Source organism: Electrona antarctica, assembly GCF_951216825.1.
Source record: "Electrona antarctica genome assembly, chromosome: 3".
Taxonomy (NCBI): Eukaryota; Metazoa; Chordata; class Actinopteri; order Myctophiformes; family Myctophidae; genus Electrona; species Electrona antarctica.
In genome coordinates, this window is record NC_136808.1 from 5,385,488 (window position 1) to 5,406,271 (window position 20,784).

At 43.0% G+C, this 20,784-nt stretch overlaps 1 protein-coding gene across 5 annotated transcripts; it reads left to right on the plus strand.

Annotated features, from left to right (window-relative positions):
* The first annotated feature begins 392 nt into the window (after positions 1–392).
* LOC306919909 (uncharacterized protein) lies at positions 393–17,452 on the plus strand. 5 transcript variants are annotated; one of them, XM_079496463.1, is made up of 13 exons: positions 688–752; positions 5,171–5,491; positions 5,839–6,470; positions 7,916–7,946; positions 9,113–9,199; positions 9,307–9,388; positions 9,876–9,897; positions 10,352–10,430; positions 13,389–13,828; positions 14,066–14,188; positions 14,276–14,429; positions 15,406–15,646; positions 15,809–17,452. In XM_079496463.1, exons 1-12 carry the CDS (start codon positions 689–691, stop codon positions 15,600–15,602), a joined length of 2,232 nt encoding a protein of 743 aa, XP_079352589.1. In that variant the 5' UTR covers position 688; the 3' UTR covers positions 15,603–15,646; positions 15,809–17,452. The 5 variants fall into 5 exon arrangements, with proteins under 5 accessions (XP_079352592.1, XP_079352589.1, XP_079352591.1 ...); XM_079496466.1 differs by lacking the exons at positions 688–752; positions 15,809–17,452 and adding an exon at positions 393–580 and having other exon boundaries at positions 15,406–15,796; XM_079496465.1 differs by lacking the exon at positions 15,809–17,452 and having other exon boundaries at positions 14,276–14,420; positions 15,406–15,796.
* Positions 17,453–20,784: the final 3,332 nt, after the last annotated feature.

The window sequence follows — 20,784 nt, forward strand, 5'->3', positions numbered from 1 at the left end:
CGCTACATTAAACAAGAACAAAGCTCACAACGTGTCACTAAGTATATATGTGACACACTGAGCTTCTATAGTTCTGTTGCTTCTGTTTTCAAAAACTCTTGAATACATTTTTTAAAAAAAAATATATATATTATGATGTAACACACATTTTGTGCGGGGGGGTCCCTATATTTTGGAATACATGAACTCTATAGGATAATATAGGACCAAAAGTTATAAGGGGTCCATGGCTGGTTTGTTTCAGATTGATAATGAATACGTTTGAGTGATTATTAAGCCTTGGATCACAAGACGGTTATCTGTCATATGATATAATATTAATATAAATATATGACAGGAGGACAGCAGTTCCGAGTCATCGATCAGGACTATTAGTGATTCTGAATGATGATCGTTTCTTCAAACAGCCGCTAGGCGGCGACAACAACCTGCCCCCCATGCAGAGCAGAGAGCAGAGCAGGTCCATCCAGCTGTTATTATCACAACACACACAGACAGTACAGTACAGTTACAGTACAGTCGACCCAGGTCGGTCGGAGTAAATTGTCAGCTACTATACAAGAAGACACCGGATTCAACGGTAAGTTGTTTGGTTGTTTTATCTCGCCGTTTTATAACGTTAAAGTATACGCGGTGAGTGTGTGTGTGTGTGTGTGTGTGTACATGCTTGTGTGTGTGACGTTAATTCATGTCTACGAGTCTGTGGAACCTTTACTGCAGCAGGCTAGCTAACGTTAGCTACACCAATCGTGGTACCTTTTTCTTTCTCTACCACGTACAGGGAATCAGGGATTGGCCTTTTTCTGGTGTGATTTGGTGTAACTGTCAATTATCTATCAGAGACAATAAAAAGCAGCACGTGTTATATAATATAAGCGACTAGGCTAGGCCAGTAATTGCAGTAAAGCTGAATTAAACAGCTAGTTAGCCTAGTTGGCTTGCTCAGAGATACGTTTGACAGCTCACGAGCTATGTGTGTGTGTGTGAGAGTGAGAGAGAGACTTTGGTTCAGAAGGACAGACGGGTGATATCACTCTGTTCTCTACCGTTTTATTTCGTGTGATTGTGTGGCTGCCTGCCTGCCTCCTGTGTCTACTCTGTTTCACTCTCCCTGTGGGTCTTACTCTTTTATAGCCTTCTGTTTGGCTTTCATTATTCATCATGCTCCCCTACAGAGGAGGCAACACACAGACTGTCACAGATGGAGGACCATGAGTGAAAGCAATATAACAATATAGCAATATTGAATTGAAAGCAATATAGAGGTTGATTTAACTAACACACACACACACACACCTTTGGGACCATGTAATCCAATGGTTGCTCTTGCATAAGCTACATGGAGTCGTTGTGTGTGTTGTCTCTGGCCTCCATTGGGACAGAGGATGACAGAAAACAACATTTAGCTTTGTTGTACATCTTGTGTGGTAGCACTGGTAGGAGATACATACATATACAGCATAGAAGTATTTAATCACATTTGAATCCTGCTGTAAGACTGGCATAATCTTCTCATTGGAGTGATTTTGATGCATTGCCTGATTATCTGGTGCAGTAGAGCGAAGGAAAGTGAAAGGATTGACCCGATGGAGGCAGGATGGACTGCAGAAACTAGGGACTCTATTTTGAATAATACATTTGTGTCGTAAAAGTGAGTTTGAGGCAACACTGGCAAATAGTTTTCATTGTATACTATTGTGATTGAGCCATGATGTTGGGCATGATGTTTCTATATCAGTGGTGCTCAACCCTTTTCATGTCAAGGACCCCCAGGAATTATCTGAATTTGGACCCCCATCTGAAAATATGTTGTTCCAGGGACCCCCCCAGAAGCAAAGATTTGAGTTAAAAACGATTTCTGCCACATTTTCGCGGATTTTTCAAAAATAGCAGACCTACAAGTGCACTCGGTGCCGCGCTATGAGCTTGTAGATCTGCTATTTTTCAACAGCTAAAGCATAACATAATGCTTAAAACACCAAAAGGGGTTCCCGCCCCAAAATGGGTTAAATGCAAGGTGCTATTAGTATACGGGCGTATTTAGAAATCACAGATGCTAGTATAATAAATGATTTCATAGCTTGCAGAGTTAGTTAAGTCACAGCCGGTGGGCTCTATCTATCTATATCTATCTCCCTGTTCTTAAAGGTATATTCAGTGATTTGACTTAATTCAAATATTACTTATTTTGTTCTGGATAATCCTCCCTACTATAGTGTGCTGACCATATAAGGATATCCTCCCTGTCCCCAGTGGGCCCCTGGGGTCAAAAAACCCTAGTTTCAGTTTTGGTGGCGGGTGGCAAAGCCTTCATCCAATCAGGATGAGAGGGAACTTCCTCCAATCATGATTGAGTGGGGGCGGGCCTTGGTGCACATGCTGTTGGCCTGTTGCACTTCCCCCCACTGTAGAGCGTGCATGTGCACATTTTGTTACCGGGGCGGACTGGGTGGTTTTCCAAATCACCCAAATCACTGAATGCTCCTTTAATGTTTAATGGTGGTGTTTAATTGTGCCGAGCAAAAATGTAGCAGAGCCGAACGCCAAGATAAAATATGAGTATATGCACACTTGCACTCTCATTCTATAATAAATATTGGTTACATCTATTCGTGAGTTATCTGACTCAACTAGGAGCATGTGGAATCTTGGGAGTCGGGGGATGCACATAAAATCGGCCTATAGCTCCAACGTTCTCGGACTCCATGTGACCAGCCTGTGAGTGACTCATGTTTGTTTTGTCATACAGGTACTTGTATCGAGGGAGACTATTGGGGGGGTACAAGTTTCCACCTCCTGGTACTGGCAGAGTAATGTAGTAAGAGAGTGGTGACACGCTTTGATCTCGCCGCAAAGCGGGTGCCTATGGGCGATAGTTCCAAACATTGCTCCTATGGCTGGAACTATTCCATTGAGATAGAATGAGCACTTCCACATTCCATTGTTACAATGAGAGTCAACGGGAGTGTCATTACTCTCTTTTATACTACTCTGGGTACTGGAGGTGTTTATCTCTCCCTGTGTGTTGACAGTGTCAGGTTCTTGTCCTGTTCTGGCATTGAAGTCCCCACAACCATGGGCCTGGAAAAGGGTTTTTCCAAAAAGGGGTGATATAGGTAGCACAAAAAAATAAACGAATAATAATAATAATAGTATTAATAGTAATAATAATAATATATATGAGGTAAGTTCCTTTTTTGAGGGGCGCTAGCCCCTCCTATATACAGGTTTAATGTTTGTTTTAAAAACACCATTGACAAGCGGCGGTGGCTCAGGGGTAGAGTGGCTGGATGGTAACCGCAAGGTTGCCTGTTCGAACCCGGGCTCCCCCAGAGTTAGTGTCGAAGTGTCCTTGAGCAAGACACTGAACCCCAAATTGCTCCTGATGTGCTGGCTGGTGCCTTGCATGGTTTCTTCCGCCATCGGTGTATGAATGTGTGTGTGAATGTAATGCACAATCTCTGATAAAGGCGCTATATAAATGCACCATTTACCATTTACAATGAAGGGAAAATCTAATTAATCTTGTCCCTAACACAAACATTTAATGTTTGTTTTGTCACCGTTTGTTTTACATCACCTAATCATAGCAACATGAGTTAGACTTTAATATAATATCAACGCCCCTCACTTCAAACGTTAGTTGTTAGTTCCGACTGGAAGCTGTCCTTTATATCTTTTCTATATTTCTTTAAAATACAGTTCCAGTATGTTGCTGCTGTTATTCACAATGTTGTCCAATTCTGAGCAGGTGTTGTTGAGCAGGTCTCTTATGTTTGATATGCTGTTATTCAGCACCCGTGTTTTTATATGTTGAAACTGGTTTTTAAATGTGAACATTAAGCTTCAGGGGTTGCACCCAACTCAGGAATGATGTGGGACTTGTTCTGTTCCTGCTTTGCTGTCTATCTCTCCCTATAGACTAGTCTGGAACTACACCTCCAGTCAGAAACCCGATCAAGGAAGCTGGCATTTCCATTCACGGAACTATATTGTAAAACATTTATTTTAAATGTTTCGCTTTTCAGGTTTAAAGAAAGGTGTGTCTGGGCAGGGTTGACCTATTTGCTGAGAGGTCAGAGGTTAGGGTGGAGACTGATGGAACAATACTATAGGACTCCGTATCTGATCCACACGTCCTTTCATTCATACATGTTGAATGATGTTCTGGTTATTTGGTCAGTAGTAACGTCTCTACTGGTACCAGTATAAAAAAAATGGTTTTGTTTTTATTTGTCTACTTATTTCTTTAGCTTTGTTGTCACTGCAGAAACTTTTAAATTTTAAATTTTAATTAAAAAAATGTAATTTCATGATTGACCATTATCTTTTCATTCCTCGTTATGGTTTGTCTTTTTTTTTCTTTTTTTTAAACCATCAGGGAGTCACACATTGTTTTAGCATGTGAAAATATCAAGACCACATTGTCTTGAAAACATCATTCTTACACACACAGCCAACAAATAATCGTCAAAAAGTTCAACTTGGACATGCCTAGCGTCAGCACTAACAGGCAACAGTTTATTTTGGTTGTGATGTCAGACAAGACGAGAGAGGAAGGGAGAGCGAGATCAATGATTTCATCTGAACGCTCTGATCGACGCGTCTCTTTGTGATGGGTTGTCAGCACACTAAACAGACGAGAAAGCTGATCATATGGCGCTTCGATTATTTATTGTTGTGCAGAGATTAAAATTGGGTGCATTTTGCATCCCAAAACGCAGTTTATAGTTAAGGGTCGCAATAAAACAACGACCCCTGCATCCACGGGATGCACTACTGTACTCAGCATGTACAGTAAAAATAATACACGTTTTAAAAAAAGCGATATTTTGCTAGCTTTAGTTATAATAATAATTTCTTCTTCTGTTTTCTACATGAATATAACCACATTATAACCATATGAAATGAAATGGGAGTTAAATGCTGCAATTTGTAAAAATGGCAAAATATGACTTCTAACGTGGTTGAAGTGGGACTCATCAAATGTCCCTGGGACTCATCTAAAAGACCATCCCTGCATCCCGGAACTCATTACATTGAAAACCTATTTACATCACTGGTTGTGTGTGTGGCATATCTTCTTTAATCTTAGCTTCCATTTATTTATTGTTGTGTGTGTGGCATATCTTCTTTAATCTTAGCTTCCACTTAATCTGTTCTTTTTTAGGTCAGTGTGAGAAGGAGGGGCCAGTGATGTCAGAGGGTCAGGGGGATGGGGCTGAACTCCGTGATAATCAGCCTGATCCGAACCTGAATGAGTCACACACACACTCTCGGACCCCGGGGGGGCCATGTGAACTCATCTCCCTCAACAACAATGCAGAGGAAGAGGAGGAAATCAGGGAGGAGGGATACAGAGGGACTAAAGGAGAGGAGGATGAAGAGAACGACGAGATGATGAAGGAGGAGGACACGACGTCGGACGAGTCGAGCCTGATTCGCTGCCAGTCCCTGGACACATCCACGAACGACTCCTACTCTGAAACTGGTATTAAACACATACACGCAAGGATTTACCAGATAATCTGGGTCTGGGAACTTGGTGGGAATGGTCAAAACTCCGTAGGCTGCCCCAAAGAGATTATTAACCTTTGAGTAAAAAAAAAAAATAACAAAAGTAAAACATTTTGGAACAGAGAGATCAAACGACACAGATATGTAGACATGGTTTTGTAACCACAGGTGTGTTTCATAATTAAAAGATTGTTTCTGACTCTCTCTCTCTCTCTCTCTCTCCCTCCCTCCCTCCCTCCTCCACCTGTCTTCATCTCTTCTTCTCTGTACCTATCCCCCTATTTCTCTCTCCATGATTACTGATGCCTCCTGACTGTATAGGCAGTCTGCTGGAAACTCCATATCCCATCAGCCCAGGAACGAGTCCAGATCCAACGTCTGTGGCCAGTCTGGAAACCCCATATCCCATCAGCTCTGGCAACACTCCAGAGCCTCAAGCATCTCAAGACATACCAACAACAGCCAGTCTGGAACACACAAATCCCATTAGCGCTGGGATAAGTCCAGAGCCGACATCATGCCCAGTCACACCAGTCGTCACTCTTGGGACTGCATATCCCGTCAGTCCAGTGGCACAGAACCCTTGTGAACTGGAGGTGGATCATACTCACACCTGCATCGCCAGGCCTATTGACTCCACTTTAACTATAACCACTGCAGGATCCACCTGCGTCACTGGGCCTATTAACGCTACATTAACAACACCGTCTGCTGCCGGGTCGGCCTGCGCGAGTGGGCCTGCGTGCATCGGAACCATCAACTCCGCCGTCGACTTTTCTACAGACGTTCCCTGTGGTTCTGGAAGCTCCTGCACTTCGGCCATGGGGCCGGGTTCATGGAGAACAGCCGACTGCACTACACGGACCACCCCTAGCTCTGCTCTACTGCAGGCCTCTCTGCAGCGGCTGGGACAGATAGGAGATGACGTCCATCTTCCTCAATACCTTCACCAGGTGGACACTCACATAGTTGTCTTTTACATTGGTGTTGTTGTTGCCATGTTGCAGCAGGGGGTGTCAAGAGTCATATTCAGGGCTTCAGTCGGTCAGTCAGTCAGTCAGTCAACCAAAAGGTCAGCCAGTCAGTCAGTCAGTCAGTCAAACAACCACAAGGTAATTCAGATAGTTAGTCAACTTCTCATGTAATGAGTCGTTCACAGGGATTGTAATTGAGATGGCCTCATATGGAGTACATCTGGCGGCATCTGCAGATCAACATTTCGTCGTCTAAACAATTTATAGCTGCTTGGTAGCTGAACAGATGTTCACCGTGTCATGCTACGGTAGCTGAGCATACTGCCACATAATGTATGTTTATAATTAGCATAGGCTAAGTTGGTTAGCAATCATACGTTAGTTTAGTGTAGCATTACTAGCTAAGCCCAGAAAATAATTTCAACCATTGTCATTCTATTCTCACCATAATAACGAGTCCGACTGGACATTATTATAGATAGCTAAGTTGACCAGCTGACCAACAAGACTTTCATATTATAAGCGTTCATATGAAGTGTTTGAACGTTCGATGTTGTTAATGATATGATACTGTTAAGCATGTTAAGCCTCTGACCTACTTACTTACTTGTATAGTCTGAAACGTACCACATAACATCCATGCACAATCTGTGTTTATTAGTAAAATACTTTATCACCATAATCAACTCCCTCTTATTTACTCGGCTCATTAAATGGGGGGGGGGGGGGGGGGGGGAATCATGTCTCCTCAAGCTAGGGTGCTCTCTCTCTATCTCTCTCTTTCTCTCTCTCTCTCTGTCTCCATTTCTGTCTTGTTGCTACATGAGAGAACAGGTACGTTAAAGCTCCTCAATGATTGAAGTTGATTGAAGTTAGACAGCGAGACAGACAGACAGACAGAATAGACCTTAATCCATTTTGACCTGAGATCAGATTCTAAAAATGTCTTCTACATCCTGACAGTTTTCTGAAAAAGCTATGTTTCTGTGTCAGTCGTTCTTCGATTTTTCAAAAATAGCAGACCTACAAGCTCGTAGCGCGCCACTCGGTGGTGCGCTATGAGCTTGTAGATCTGCTATTTTTCAATAGCTAAAGCATAACATAATGCTAACACCAAAAGGGGTTCCCACCCAGAATGGGTTAATTTACGAACATTCTTACATGTGAATTGTTGGAAGGAAAAGAGAAGAGAGAGAGACAGAGAGCTTCTTCATTAAAAAAAGGAATTAGCACTTCTGCTCTCCTCTCTCTCTCTCTTGTACTCAGGGTTGTTTGAGTTTGTAGTCAGCTGAACGGCGATGTCAGGTGCTGGGGAGAGAGAGGTAGGGCGAGTTCTGCTTGAGGCTTTGTTTACTCTGTTTTGTTCTGTTTGTTTGAATCAAGTTATTTCTCTCTCTCTCTTTCCTTTTGGCCTTTCTCCACAGATTGCCGAGGCCTTTGCCCTCCAGGAAGATTGTATCCTTTTAATTGTGCAAACCAGTTATACAGCATTTGTGTTTATAAGACATTCAGGCAAAAAAATCAGGGCCATGCACATAGGCTTGGGCAATATACCGATATTACCGTTTACCGCGATATTTTAAATCAATACCGGTAATATCGCAGAGTATATAAATAATACCGAATACCGGTAATATCGCGGAGTATATAAAACACCACTCAATAATACAGAATACCGTCATAATACTAATATCGTAATTTTACCGTCATGTGGAGAGGAGAGGAGAGGAGAGGAGAGGGGAGGGGAGGGGAGGGGAGGGGAAATTTTGACTGGAGAGGAGAGGGGAGGGGACATTTTGACTGGAGTGGAGAGGAGAGGAGAGGAGAAATCAGCCCGTCAGTGTGATATATTAATGTTTTATTAATAAAACCGATAATACCGATTATCGCGGTATTATTCACGTTATCAATATCGATATCAAAAAATCAATATCGCCCAAGCCTACATGCACACAGACCGTACATGCCAAAGAGTTCCTCTCCTCCTGAGTACGGGTACGGGTCCTCTCGGTTCACTCCAGGGTATTATTACACGTGATAAACAGACAATGATACAACGGGGACCCGAACTCTTATGGGCCGTGGATATTATACAAGAAAGCACAGTGACTGCAAAATGGAGCGAGCAGTGGAGTAAAGTAGTGGTATAACTTGGTGACACGTCGTTGCAGGCAAGTTGACTAGCTTTGTTGCCAGCTTGAACTAAACATGACGGTAACAAAACAAAAACCTGATGATGATGATGTACAGTATAGGTTACTGCGGATTAATGTAAAGCTCCAATTTCCCCGTACATATTCAGCCTAGGTTGTTTATACTGTACGACGGAGGACGGACCAGGGCAAGAAGATCACTCATCCGTCCTCCTGACTTTTATTCCGTTCTTTTTGGCAAGCGACACCTCTGCATGATCGATGGACTGGATATGATTTACGTTTTCAAAGTGCAAGGTTCAAGCTGAACCTTGAACCTTCAGGAGAAACTGCATTATGTGTTTGTGCGCCACCTAGCGGTAACAAATGTGTATCACCAGTATGATTCAGTAATTGCTGGTTTGTGACATTTCACTGGCCCACCGCCCAACCCTGACAGCATACATGTTCCTGAACTTTGACCTTCAGTCCAGAGTGCGTCGTGTTGTATTCACCTGGAGAGACTCTACCACCAGAGGATAATAGACAACATTAACACACTGCAGGGACACTGGGGTGAGACGCACGCGCACACACACACACACACACACACACACACACACACACTGCAGGTGTCACATTAATTATTTTTTCCTCTCTTTCCCTCTGTCTGTCTGTCTCAGAGAGTCGTTGTAGAACACTGGTTTCAGACCAGTGTTCCCAGCAGTTGAACGTCCTCACACACATCTGTCAGACACACGAACGGTCAGTCGTGTGTGTGTGTGTGTGTGTGTGTGTGTGTGTGTGTGTGTGTGTGTGTGTGTGTGTGTGTGTGTGTGTGTGTGTGTGTGTGTGTGTGTGTGTGTGTGTGTGTGTGTGTGTGTGTGTGTGTGTGTGTGTGTGTGTGTGTGTGTGTGTGTGTGTGTGTGTGTATAATAGTGTAAACATATGTCTCCTTACTGCTGCACTTTCAGACATTTGAGACATGATACTGCTAAGCACACACACACACACACACACACACACGCTGACACTCTCATAGACAGTGTAATAGCCAGGGAAATCTGTTCTGTCTAATATTAGATTGTAGCTCAGCCTCTGACACCAACCCTTCACCTTCATTTACTGAAGACACTCGTCTGTCTGTCTGTCTGTCTGTCTTTCTGTCTCTCCCGTCTGTCTGTCTGTCTGTCTGTCTCTCCTGTCTGTCTGTCTGTCTGACTGACTTCCTCTCTCTCTCTCTGTCTCACAGACCTTCTGCGGAACACATTTTGGTAAGTCATGCCTCTGTTCTGAACCCTGGTATAGACTAGAGTCAGGGTTCATCTGTTGATATTAATATGCATGTATGCGTGTGTCTGCATAGTCTGTACTCTGTATGGTCTAAACTGTAACTTGTAACGTTCCTCGTCCGTCATATTGATCATGTATTGGTGTTCGGCTGTAATTACAGAGGTATATCAATAATGCACACGGGTGTGATTTTTATTTTTGAGATTGGTGTATATTTAGTTTTTTTTTTAATCCTCCTGACGACAACACGGTAACCATTTGATTTCACTAACGTACTGTGTGTGTGTGTGTGTGTGTGTGTGTGTGTGTGTGTGTGTGTGTGTGTGTGTGTGTGTGTGTGTGTGTGTGTGTGTGTGTGTGTGTGTGTGTGTGTGTGTGTGTGTGTGTGTGTGTGTGTGTGTGTGTGTGTGTGTGTGTGTGCGCGTGTGCGTGTAGTGTGCAAATCTGGACTTCAGAAATCTGTCTACAGCTGAGCAGGATCGACTCTGTGGTCTGTCGTCTACGTGGATACCAGGTGACTGGATGTGTGGATGGATGACTGGGTATATGAGTGTGTGTTAGGGCTTTAAGCAACTAGTCGACTGTTCAACTAGTCGCTAGTAAGTTACTAGTGGATTCACTAGTAAATCCTAGATTAAATGCTAGATTATACTGTCACCAATGTACACAGTTTTTAAATGTACAAATAAAAAAAATTGACACAATAGGTAGTTAAACAACTAGACTATTAAACTAGTCAACTAGTAAAAATCACTAGAAGTGAAAGCCCTAGTGTGTGTTGTTATGTTGTGTCATAATGTTATATAGCATTTCTATAAAGTATGTTAGTCGATATCATCCAGTGCTCTGAGAGAGAGGGCCCCACAAATACACACTGTATATAAAGTTCAGATCGTGTCTTCGGTGTCCATCTGTGACTGGAATATTTCAAGCAGGTTCTTGGTTGCCCTAGAAAGACTACTAAATATAAAGACACAAGTAAACGTATCCTAACTACCAAATATAAAGTCTAGTAGATATGCCCTAGGCTCAGGAGCGGCCTTAACCCATTTTGGGCGGGAACCCCTTTTGGTGTTAGCATTATGTTATGCTTTAGCTATTGAACAATAGCAGATCTACAAGCTCATAGCGGCCACCGAGTGGCGCGCTACGAGCTTGTAGGTCTGCTATTTTTGAAAAAACGAATAACCACTGACATAGAAACATAGCTTTTTCAGAAAACTAGCAGGATGTAGAAGACATTTTTTAGAATCTGATCTCAGGTCAAAATGGATCGGGAGGCCCCGTTCATAATAATATTTATTTTTTATTTTTTTTGTCAGTGTGTATTATCGGACTTCAAAGCATGAACAGCATACACAGCCAAGTAGAAAAATACACAAAAGCAGCTTGATTAAACAATGTTTTACTTTAAGGTATAACTGGAAGGCAGCATAGACTATAGCTATGCAATGGCAACTCTCAGCACTGCTAGTGCAGTGAGTGCACACACTGGGAAGTGGGAACAATTACAAACCAAACGACACAGGTCAACGTGACATGACAGGTGGAGTACCTGCAGTGATTATTAGCTGCTGCCAACTAGTGGTAAGTGGACGTACAGGACGAGGCTGAATAATTGACAAGGCTGATTGGAAGGCTGCGATGCAATGCAATATTACATCTACTACTACTACTACTATTCCTTTTTTTTGGGAGGCCCCTGGAGGCTCAAGATATTAAGACTAGTAGATATGCCCTAGACTACTGATATTAAGACTAGTAGATATGCCCTAGACTACTAATATTAAGACAAGTAAGACGCGCGAACGCGGGAAGCGAACGCAGCTCGTAAATTGCAATAACAACAATTAGAATAAATTACGTACTTTTTTAAGGTTTTTTTTAGTTCTATTTTTTTTGTTTAAGATTTTTTTTAAGTTAAGTTTTGTTTTAAGTTAAGGTGTGTGTGTGTGTGTGTGTGTGTGTGTGTGTGTGTGTGTGTGTGTGTGTGTGTGTGTGTGTGTGTGTGTGTGTGTGTGTGTGTGTGTGTGTGTGTGTGTGTGTGTGTGTGTGTGTGTGTGTGTGTGTGTGTGTGTGTGTGTGTGTGTGTGTGTGTGTGTGTGTGTGTGTGTGTGTGTGTGTGTGTGTGTGTGTGTGTGTGTGTGTGTGCGTGCGTGCGTGCGTGCGTGCGTGCGTGCGTGCGTGCGTGCGTGCGTGCGCGCGCGCGCGCGTGCGCGCGCGCGCGCGCGCGCGTGCGTGCGTGCGTGCGCGCGCGCGCGTGCGTGCGTGCGCGTGCGTGCGTGCGTGCGCGTGCGATACAGCTGCGCCCTCTGGTGGTGGGCGGGTGGTGTTACAGCGTGACACACACAGACACACAGACATGATCTGCTGGGTCTCATAGTAAATGCTCACTGCGTTCGCAACTAGTAGATATGCCCTAGACTACTAATATTAAGACTAGTAGATATGCCATAGACTACTAGCTAATGCCCTAGTCTACTAGCTAGACTACTACTAATTAATGTAGTAGCCTACATTAATTTATCAGAAGTTGATATCTTGGCAGCTCCTCCAGAAGAAACACCTGTATGTTCTCTTCAGTCTTCATCTACCATTACTGGTAAATGAATGAACGAATGAATGCCTTTATTCCAGATTCAGGGTACATAGAAAATGACGTCACAATAAATAAATAAATCACAATTACGTATATACATGCAATAATATGGTATGACAGGCATTTGTGACAGTTATTAAATACATGCTTTTAACCTATTTAGGCCTGATGTCGAAATAAAAAATATATTCAAAGATTTGTGCCACATTTTCACGATTTTTCCAAAATAGCAGACCTACAAGCTCGTAGCTATGAGCTTGTAGATCTGCTATTTTTCAATAGCTAAAGTATAACATAATGCTTAGTTAAAACACCAAAAGGGGTTCCCGTCCAGAATGGGTTAAGCCAATGTCTCCTAAGGCTAGAGGAGTTTCTAGTGCAACTCTTCACAGGGTTACTTATACTGGCGATGATGCTATTCACAGACTCATCCAAGCGACGCATGAATCTATGCATTAAGTTCCAGAGAATAGCTTGAAAAGTATTGACTCTTGCAGCCACAAACATTTCACTCGCACTGCTGCACCATCTAGTGGGTAAAGTTATCATGGCATCATGTTAGAGTGGTGTACAGTAAGCTCAGAGGTGGTGAGTTGGCATTAACCCATTCTGGACGGGAACCCCTGTTGGTGTTTAAAGCATTATGTTATACTTTAGCTATTGAAAAATAGCAGATCTACAAGCTCATAGCGAGTGCCGCGCTACGAGCTTGTAGGTCTGCTATTTTGGAAAAATCGAAGAACCACTGACATAGACACATAGCTTTTTCAGAAAACTGTCAGGATTTAAAATACATTTTTAGAATCTGATCTCTGGTCCAAATGGGTTTTAACGTGTGTCTCTGTCTCCCTGCTTCTCTCTCTCTCGGTCCAGTTAGAGGAGAGATAGAACCGGCGGAGGAGACGCACACAGACTCCTCCGAGAGCAGCCAAGCAGTCGGATCCTTCACAGAGGAGGAAAGGAACGGGAACACAGAGGAACATGGGAACCAGTTGACGGGCCGCGTGCTGGAGAGCCAACAGATGGGCGCGGCGGCGGCGGCTACCTCTGTAGAAGACCACCCCGCCGCCCGTGGAGAAATGGACCCGTCCACGCGTGAAGAAGAAGAAGAAGAAGAACCGCAGAGTGGAGAAAGAGGAAGGACGGAGGTCGAAGGAGAGCGACTAGAGGAGGCTGTGGAGGTGAACCGTGAGGAGAAGCAGACGGGAGGGTTGGACTCCTCCTCCGCTGATCTGGGATCTGCTCCCCCCACCCAACAAACGACGGTCTCAGAGAATGTCCCGTCTGTGGACGACCACCATGGGCAGACCCAGGTACATCTTATGTGGTGTTTACTATATCAAGTTTTGTTTTTTGGTGGGAGGTCTGTATGTTGTCTGTTTGTCTGTGGTGGGCACGCAGACTTTCTGATAATATGGACTGGTCAAGCCCGATGGCAGGGGGTTTCTGTTTGTATTTGATATCAGACCAGAGCTAGACAGCAAGAGAGAGGAGAGAGAGTTTGTGTGTGAATGAACAGCATGTTGAGGTGACTGATTGAACTCCTTCAGCAGCGTGATGAAGAGGACTGTGGTGAGGAGGAGGAGGAGGAGGACAACGGAGTAGAGAACATGAACATCATCAGAGAATCTTCCTCCTTAGACGACCTGGCTAAACTCATCACTATAGAACAGGTGTGTGTGCGTGCGCGCGCGCGTGTGTATGTGCGTGCGGTAGGTAGGTAGGTACATGCTCATGTGGTGTATGTCTTTCCCCTCCAGATGTCTCCTGCCTCTGGACTGATCTCCATCTTGAAGAAAAGGAGTGTGTGCGTAGAAGATGTCTGCGTGTCCTCCACACAGTCACACCCCATACCTGCCAAGAGAAGAGTCCACTTTAATGTCCCCGATGATTGCTTTGAGCATGGCGAGTACAGTATGTCCTACACAACCATTTATATTTATTGTATTCTTTACCACGTTATGTATTCTGAGTACCAGTTTGGGAAAGGAAAAAGGAGATGATCACATTTATATTTATTTTGTATTTTAAAATATCTGCCAAACTACGCCGCATCAAAGATTTTATTGGGTAGGCCCTAAAATTATGATCGCGGGGAATTATTTTGGGTAGTTCTTATTGCGGTTGTGGATTCCTGCCTGATGACTACAAACCAGTGACTACAACTGAACATGACGTAAAGTAAGATATCCGCCCCCGACCGGATCATAAACCCCCAATGGAATGGAATGATAATGGCTAGTGAACAGCTAATCTCTGCACTGCTGCAGCGCTCTGTGTGAAAGACTATAGAGCGTCGCAGTCCCGCCCCCTGCCAGGGCCCAGGAAATGATTCCCCGTTCATTTTCCTCCATAGACATTTCAAAAAGTATTACCTTTTAAGCCTCGTACAAAGCCAACTCGAGTTGTGACAAATCATGACAACAAACACAATTGTTCAGGCCGAACAAATAATTAGAAAGAAGAAGAAAACGGCAGGTTACAACACTTTTTTTTTTTGTTTTTCTTCTTTGTAATTATTTGTTCGGCCCAAAATGTTGTGTTTGTTGTCATGATTTGTCACAACTCGAGTTGGCTTTGTCCGCGGCGTAAACGTCTTTAAATAAATACTTTTTTGAAAAGCCTATGGAGAAAATGAACAGGGAATTCACTTCTGGGTCTCACATCGTCATGAAAGGGGGCCTTGACTGCGACGCTCTATACTCAGGCTAATGACCGCTAGCTAGTGGAATCATAAATAAATGCCATTGCTTTTGTACAGTACATCAGCACTCGTGCAATTCCTCTCGTCCAATCAAATGAATTGACCGGAACTAACTGTTGTATTCAGTCCATCCACATTACTGTACCGTATTATTAATCTCACTTTCTTTCCCTGGTTTCTCTCCAGATGTTGGGGGCGGAGACTCGTGTCTGTTGCTCTTCCTGCTGTGCTTTGTCACCGTGGTGATCAGCGTGGGAGGCACCGCCCTCTACTGCGCTCTGGGCGACACCCACTCTTCGGTCTGCCAGGATTTCTCCAGAAACACAGACTTCTACTTCAGCCAGTTGCAGCACTGGTTCACAACTGGCTCAGGGTCAGTTTAGATCTACTTCAGTCAGTTGCAGCACTGGTTCACAACTGGCTCAGGGTCAGTTTAGATCTACTTCAGTCAGTTGCAGCACTGGTTCACAACTGGCTCAGGGTCAGTTTAGATCTACTTCAGCCAGTTGCAGCTTCTGGTTCACAAGTGGCTCAGGGTCAGTTTAGATCTACTTCAGTCAGTTGCAGCACTGGTTCACAACTGGCTCAGGGTCAGTTTTAGACTTGGGGAGCCACTGGAAGGTCCTCCAGTCTCTAAATACCTATTTCTGCCTGATTGGACTATAGGTGAATTAGAAGGTCTGATTGGCTGACATGCTGCCTAAATAAGTCAAAGGTACAGAGGTTTTAATGAGAGGTGATGCTGACGATTTGTTATTCTACTGTTTCTTACTGGTCTTCGGTCAGGAGGGGGGCTCCAAACCTCCATCTAGCTGACTTGTTATTGTCTGACCCAGAAACGCGCACAATCACACACTCCCGAACAAGGAAGATATTTGTTTTGGTTTTGGAGGAAATCATGACTGAACTGAGCATCATCTTCATCATCATCATCAGTCACTATCAGGCTATTAATATATATTATGTATATATATATATATATACAGTATACAGCAGTCTGTCAGCAAAGCGCTGCAAGCGCGGGTGATTTTATCATTGATATTTTTAAATCTTAATGTATGTTTTTTTTAGAAGGAACAAATCATGTCTTAAATGTTACTTACATTTTTGTAATAATCAAATCAAATAGTGACTCTGTCAATATGTTAAACTGTATCTTCTGGGGCATCTGGGGGGCTAAAGAGGTCAAACACTCACCCACCACTGCAGAGACCTATAGCTCTGGTCCTCTAATGCCGTTGCATTTAGAGCTATGTTACCGATGACTTCTAACCTGACTCCGCCAGATGGGGCAGCAGAGAGTACACTGGGGCATACACAGTGCTGCCTTGATCCCGCCTCTAGCTGCCGCTGATTGGCCAGGCCGTTTTGTGGCCGGGCATCAAGTCTGCCTGAGAGTTCCCAGATGGGAGCAGGAGGGGGGAACCCAGTGTACTCTCTGCTGCCCCATCTGGCGGAGTCAGGTTAGATGACTTCCGCCGCTCGCATGAATGCAGACCGAAAAAGAACGTTTTTGCTACTCACCAAAACAAAGGCGGGTTGTGTCATTAGAAAGCCTACCTTCCTAAGTGGAATCACTCTGAGCCGCCCCACCACACGTATAAACGGTACTTTTTTGGCCAAAAGGGGATTGTTTTTTCCACCGGGAAAAAAAATACTTTGTTACTCCGCTGCGCCCTCTACCGATATTGCCCAGAGAAAACCCTCATAGACAATATTTTTCAGTCCAGTGAAAAAAAAAATCCCTTTCTGGTCAAAAGGTACCGTTTATACGTGTGGTGGGGGGCTCAGAGCGCTTCCACTAAGGAAAGTAGGCTTTCTAATGACACAACCCACCTTTGTTTTGGTGAGTAGCAAAATACGTTATTTTTATTTACGCTAAAGACGAGAGGCTGGTCTGCATTCATGCGAGCCCCGGAAGTCATCTGTAACATAGCTCTAAATGCAACGCATTGGAGATATATATGGACCAGAGCCAGCAGAGACCCTGGTCCATACTTTCTTACTGCTGTGCAGTGTTGTTTTCGTCGACTAAAACTAAGACGAAAAATATTCGTCGACTACCTTTTTCCACTGGCAAAAACTAAATGGAAACTAAATAAAAACTAAGCTATGATGACTAAACTGAATATACCGTACTGACAATTTCGTCAACAAATAAAAACTAGACTAAAATGTTAGGAAGGGACTAGTGGACACGGAATCCAGTATAAGTCATTTTACAATTAGTTGCATGCTGAAAATAGCAGATCTACAAGCTCACAACGCGTCGCGCTGCGACGCGTTGTGAGCTTGTAGATCGGCTATTTTCAGCAAGAGTAAAAACAGTCATTACGACGGCATCAAGGCCCACCAAAATACATTTTAGTCGACTAAATCACCTGTAGATTTAGTCGACTAAAATCTTATGATATTTAGTCGCCTAAAACTAGACTAACACTAAGACATTCCGGATGACTAAAATGTGACTAAAACTAAATGATAACTATTCAAGAGACTACGACTAAAACTAAAATCAAAATGTGCCGCCAAAAACAACACTGCTGCTGTGACTCCTACTCACTGACTGGTCAAGAACAGTGGGGGAGTGGCCCAGCGACTACATTGTGGAATAATACCGCCCCACCAACCAACCAAAACAAACAGAAAAGAAAGAAAACCATATCATGGTACTTCCTTCCACCGGGTACTCGTAATGCAGGATTTTTCTTTTTATTATTATTATTATTTTTGCTTATATTTCTGATTCTGTGTGTGTGCGTGTGACATCAAATCAAAGATCCTTAATATACCAAGATAAGCCAATCCCACACCAACGCCACTAGTTCGAAATGGTACACAAAATGGTCTCCTAAGTGGGCGTGGTTGCCTCACCTCCCCGCCCCATTTGTTGAATGAATGGTGTTTTGTGCCGCTATAGTCTCCTAAAGGGGTGGGCAACCTGCACCTCACACACAGACATAGGAAACCAATGGAAGTTGGCCAGTGATGGTTTCCCATTGGTTAACCTCTTACTTGGCTGCAGTTCTCAGGAATAGTAATAGTAGCATGAAAAGTAGAAGCCAGTTCAACGTGAGTTCATGAGACGGATACAAGACCAACCAATGTATAGTATAGGGCTGATTGACAGACAATCGGTTCAATTGACTACAGGTGTTTATGCTGAACCAAAACCTTTGCCGCCAAAAAAAACCCCACACCCACTGCCACAATATGCAATGGCGCAATATGCATCTGTTATATCATGTCGAGATATGGACTGTCTGAAATCACTCCCTGAGTCCCTACTCACTGTATACTGTATTTGTTAGTGATCATTGTTATACGCATAGTGGACTCATTTCTATCCCACAACGCATCCTGAAAAGTATGGCACAGCCGACGGGCACTATCACAAAACCTACATACATCATGCATTATGCTGTGAAAGAAATGTTGATCTGGCACGTTCTAACTGTGCGACAGCAAGGAGGTCATTTACGATGACCCTCCGAGTGGTTTTCTGACGATGAGCTCGATATAGTGTCATACATAACAGCACAGACACACTTTAGCGTCACCGAGATGCCAAAAACCGCGAGCGGCAGGCGTCTCTTCCGGGTTTTTTAGACAGCTGGTGGATGGAAATGAAGCTCCCGCCCGCCCACGCGGCAGAAGGGGGGCAAGCGCTTCCGGGAATCTGGCCGACGTGGGCTCGAGCTTCATTTCCATCCACCGGCTGTCTAAAAACCCGGAAGAGACGCCTGCAACGAGCGGCTTTTGGCCGCGCGTGGAATCCCAAGTGTGCTTACACCCATAGGACTCCCTGTGTAGGGAGTAGAGAGTAGTCAGTGATTTCAGACACTTTGAATATTAGCAGGAAGTTGTGACACAACGGCAGACTATACACGTATATTGTAAATACTGTACTTTAAGACAACACAAAAAAGAAATGTTCTTTTATTTGACCTTCGGATACAAAAGTCTTTATTAAAACTCAGATGATTTTGTGTATTTTTATCAATACTAGTGTTCATTGTGTTTATATCTGTGACTGTTTGTCCTGTAGTCTTACGTAGGCTGTTAATTGACTTAACTGCACAACTTGAGTACATTGTCTTAAGAACTGTAGCATAGGAAGAAATGTTTCACTGATCTTTACCCCTTAATTTTAATCTCAACCTAAATTTAAAGCAGATCTCAATCTAATATATTTTTTGTGTACAAACTTGACAGTGGAAACTACAGTAGTTTCTTGGAAAATCATTTGTTTCTAAGACATTTTGAGTGAGTGAAAAAAGGTTGGGCTCACCTTTACATTTAATTATGAAACTGGATGAACACCTGGTAAAGAAAGGTAAACATTGTTTCTGGTCTATTCCTCTTTTTATCCTTTTTATTTGCACTTGTTCTCTGACTGGTTCAGATAATGATAACGATTTATAGGGTTTAAAAATATGAAGATTATTGGACAATGTTTGTCATCGTAGGATTTTATTTTCTCATCCTGTATTCTTATTAAGGTGATTATTTTGAAATGTGATTTTTCTCTAGTCACATATATAGGTTGTGGATATTTTCATGAGTTCCCTGTCATTCGTTCTTAATAATGATTAGAAACGTGCAAATGATGAATCTGTACTATTACCGTATTCTCATCAACATCACGATAATTAAGGCATTTAGGCATTTGTAAGTTAACCCCTCTGACATCATCAAGCTCAATATAATTTCATTCATTTTGATTGTTCATCGTAAATCAACTGAAATGAATGTATGCAAAGAGATTACTCCGGTTATTTTGCGAATCCATGTTTTGGCAATTCCATCTTATATTTAATATTTTCATGAATACTTTCACTTTGTTTTGAAAGCATTTTGACAAGGATGTGATGTATTCTGATAATCTGTTGTTAAAGCCGTCAACAAACAAACAATTGCATCACTCCGTTATTTAAGAATGCTGACTCATCAAGTTCTGTTCCGTTCTTATATTATATGATATTATATGCTGACTCATCAAGTTCTGTTCTGTTCTTATATTATATGTCAGTCGGAAGCCGATCTGGGAACCCAACGGTAGGTAAACCAATTTGAATTTGCCTCTGCGGGCTCCGCCCATAGAGCAATAAAAGGATTCTTACTGGTATAGAATATAGAATAATACAACAATGGGGTTGAAAATAATAACGGGTTTTACTCAAGGTGGCCTATAGAGCGTCGCAGTCCCGCCCCCTTTCATGACGACGCCAGGCCCAGGAAATGATTCCCAATGCATTTTCCCATAGACATTTCAAAAATGTCTAAATGCTTTTATGAGCACATATCAGAGTATAAATGACTATTAAAAAATAAGGGGTGAAATTGTCTCTTTCTGTAGCATGTTTCAAGTCGGCACTGAAGAGACATTTGTTCACTCAGGCTTTTGGCAATTAGTTTCTTGTTTATTTTTGAGTGGTGTAAACCACTCCAACAACTGGCTTTGTTAGTTTACGTGTCCACGTGTTTGTTCGTACCAAAAAAATCACACCCGTGTGAACTGAGTGGTGTAATATAGCCTGTCTGACGTAATGAAATCATGTCTGA

Excerpts from the sequence above, each read along its gene's own strand:
- LOC306919909 (XM_079496463.1), top strand. The coding sequence starts at position 689 with ATGTCTACGAGTCTGTGGAACCTTTACTGCAGCAGGCTAGCTAACGTT. Across the intron at positions 5,492-5,838 it reads CGACTCCTACTCTGAAACTG|GCAGTCTGCTGGAAACTCCA; the intron begins GTATTAAACACA and ends CTGACTGTATAG. Across the intron at positions 10,431-13,388 it reads GTCGTCTACGTGGATACCAG|TTAGAGGAGAGATAGAACCG; the intron begins GTGACTGGATGT and ends CTCTCGGTCCAG.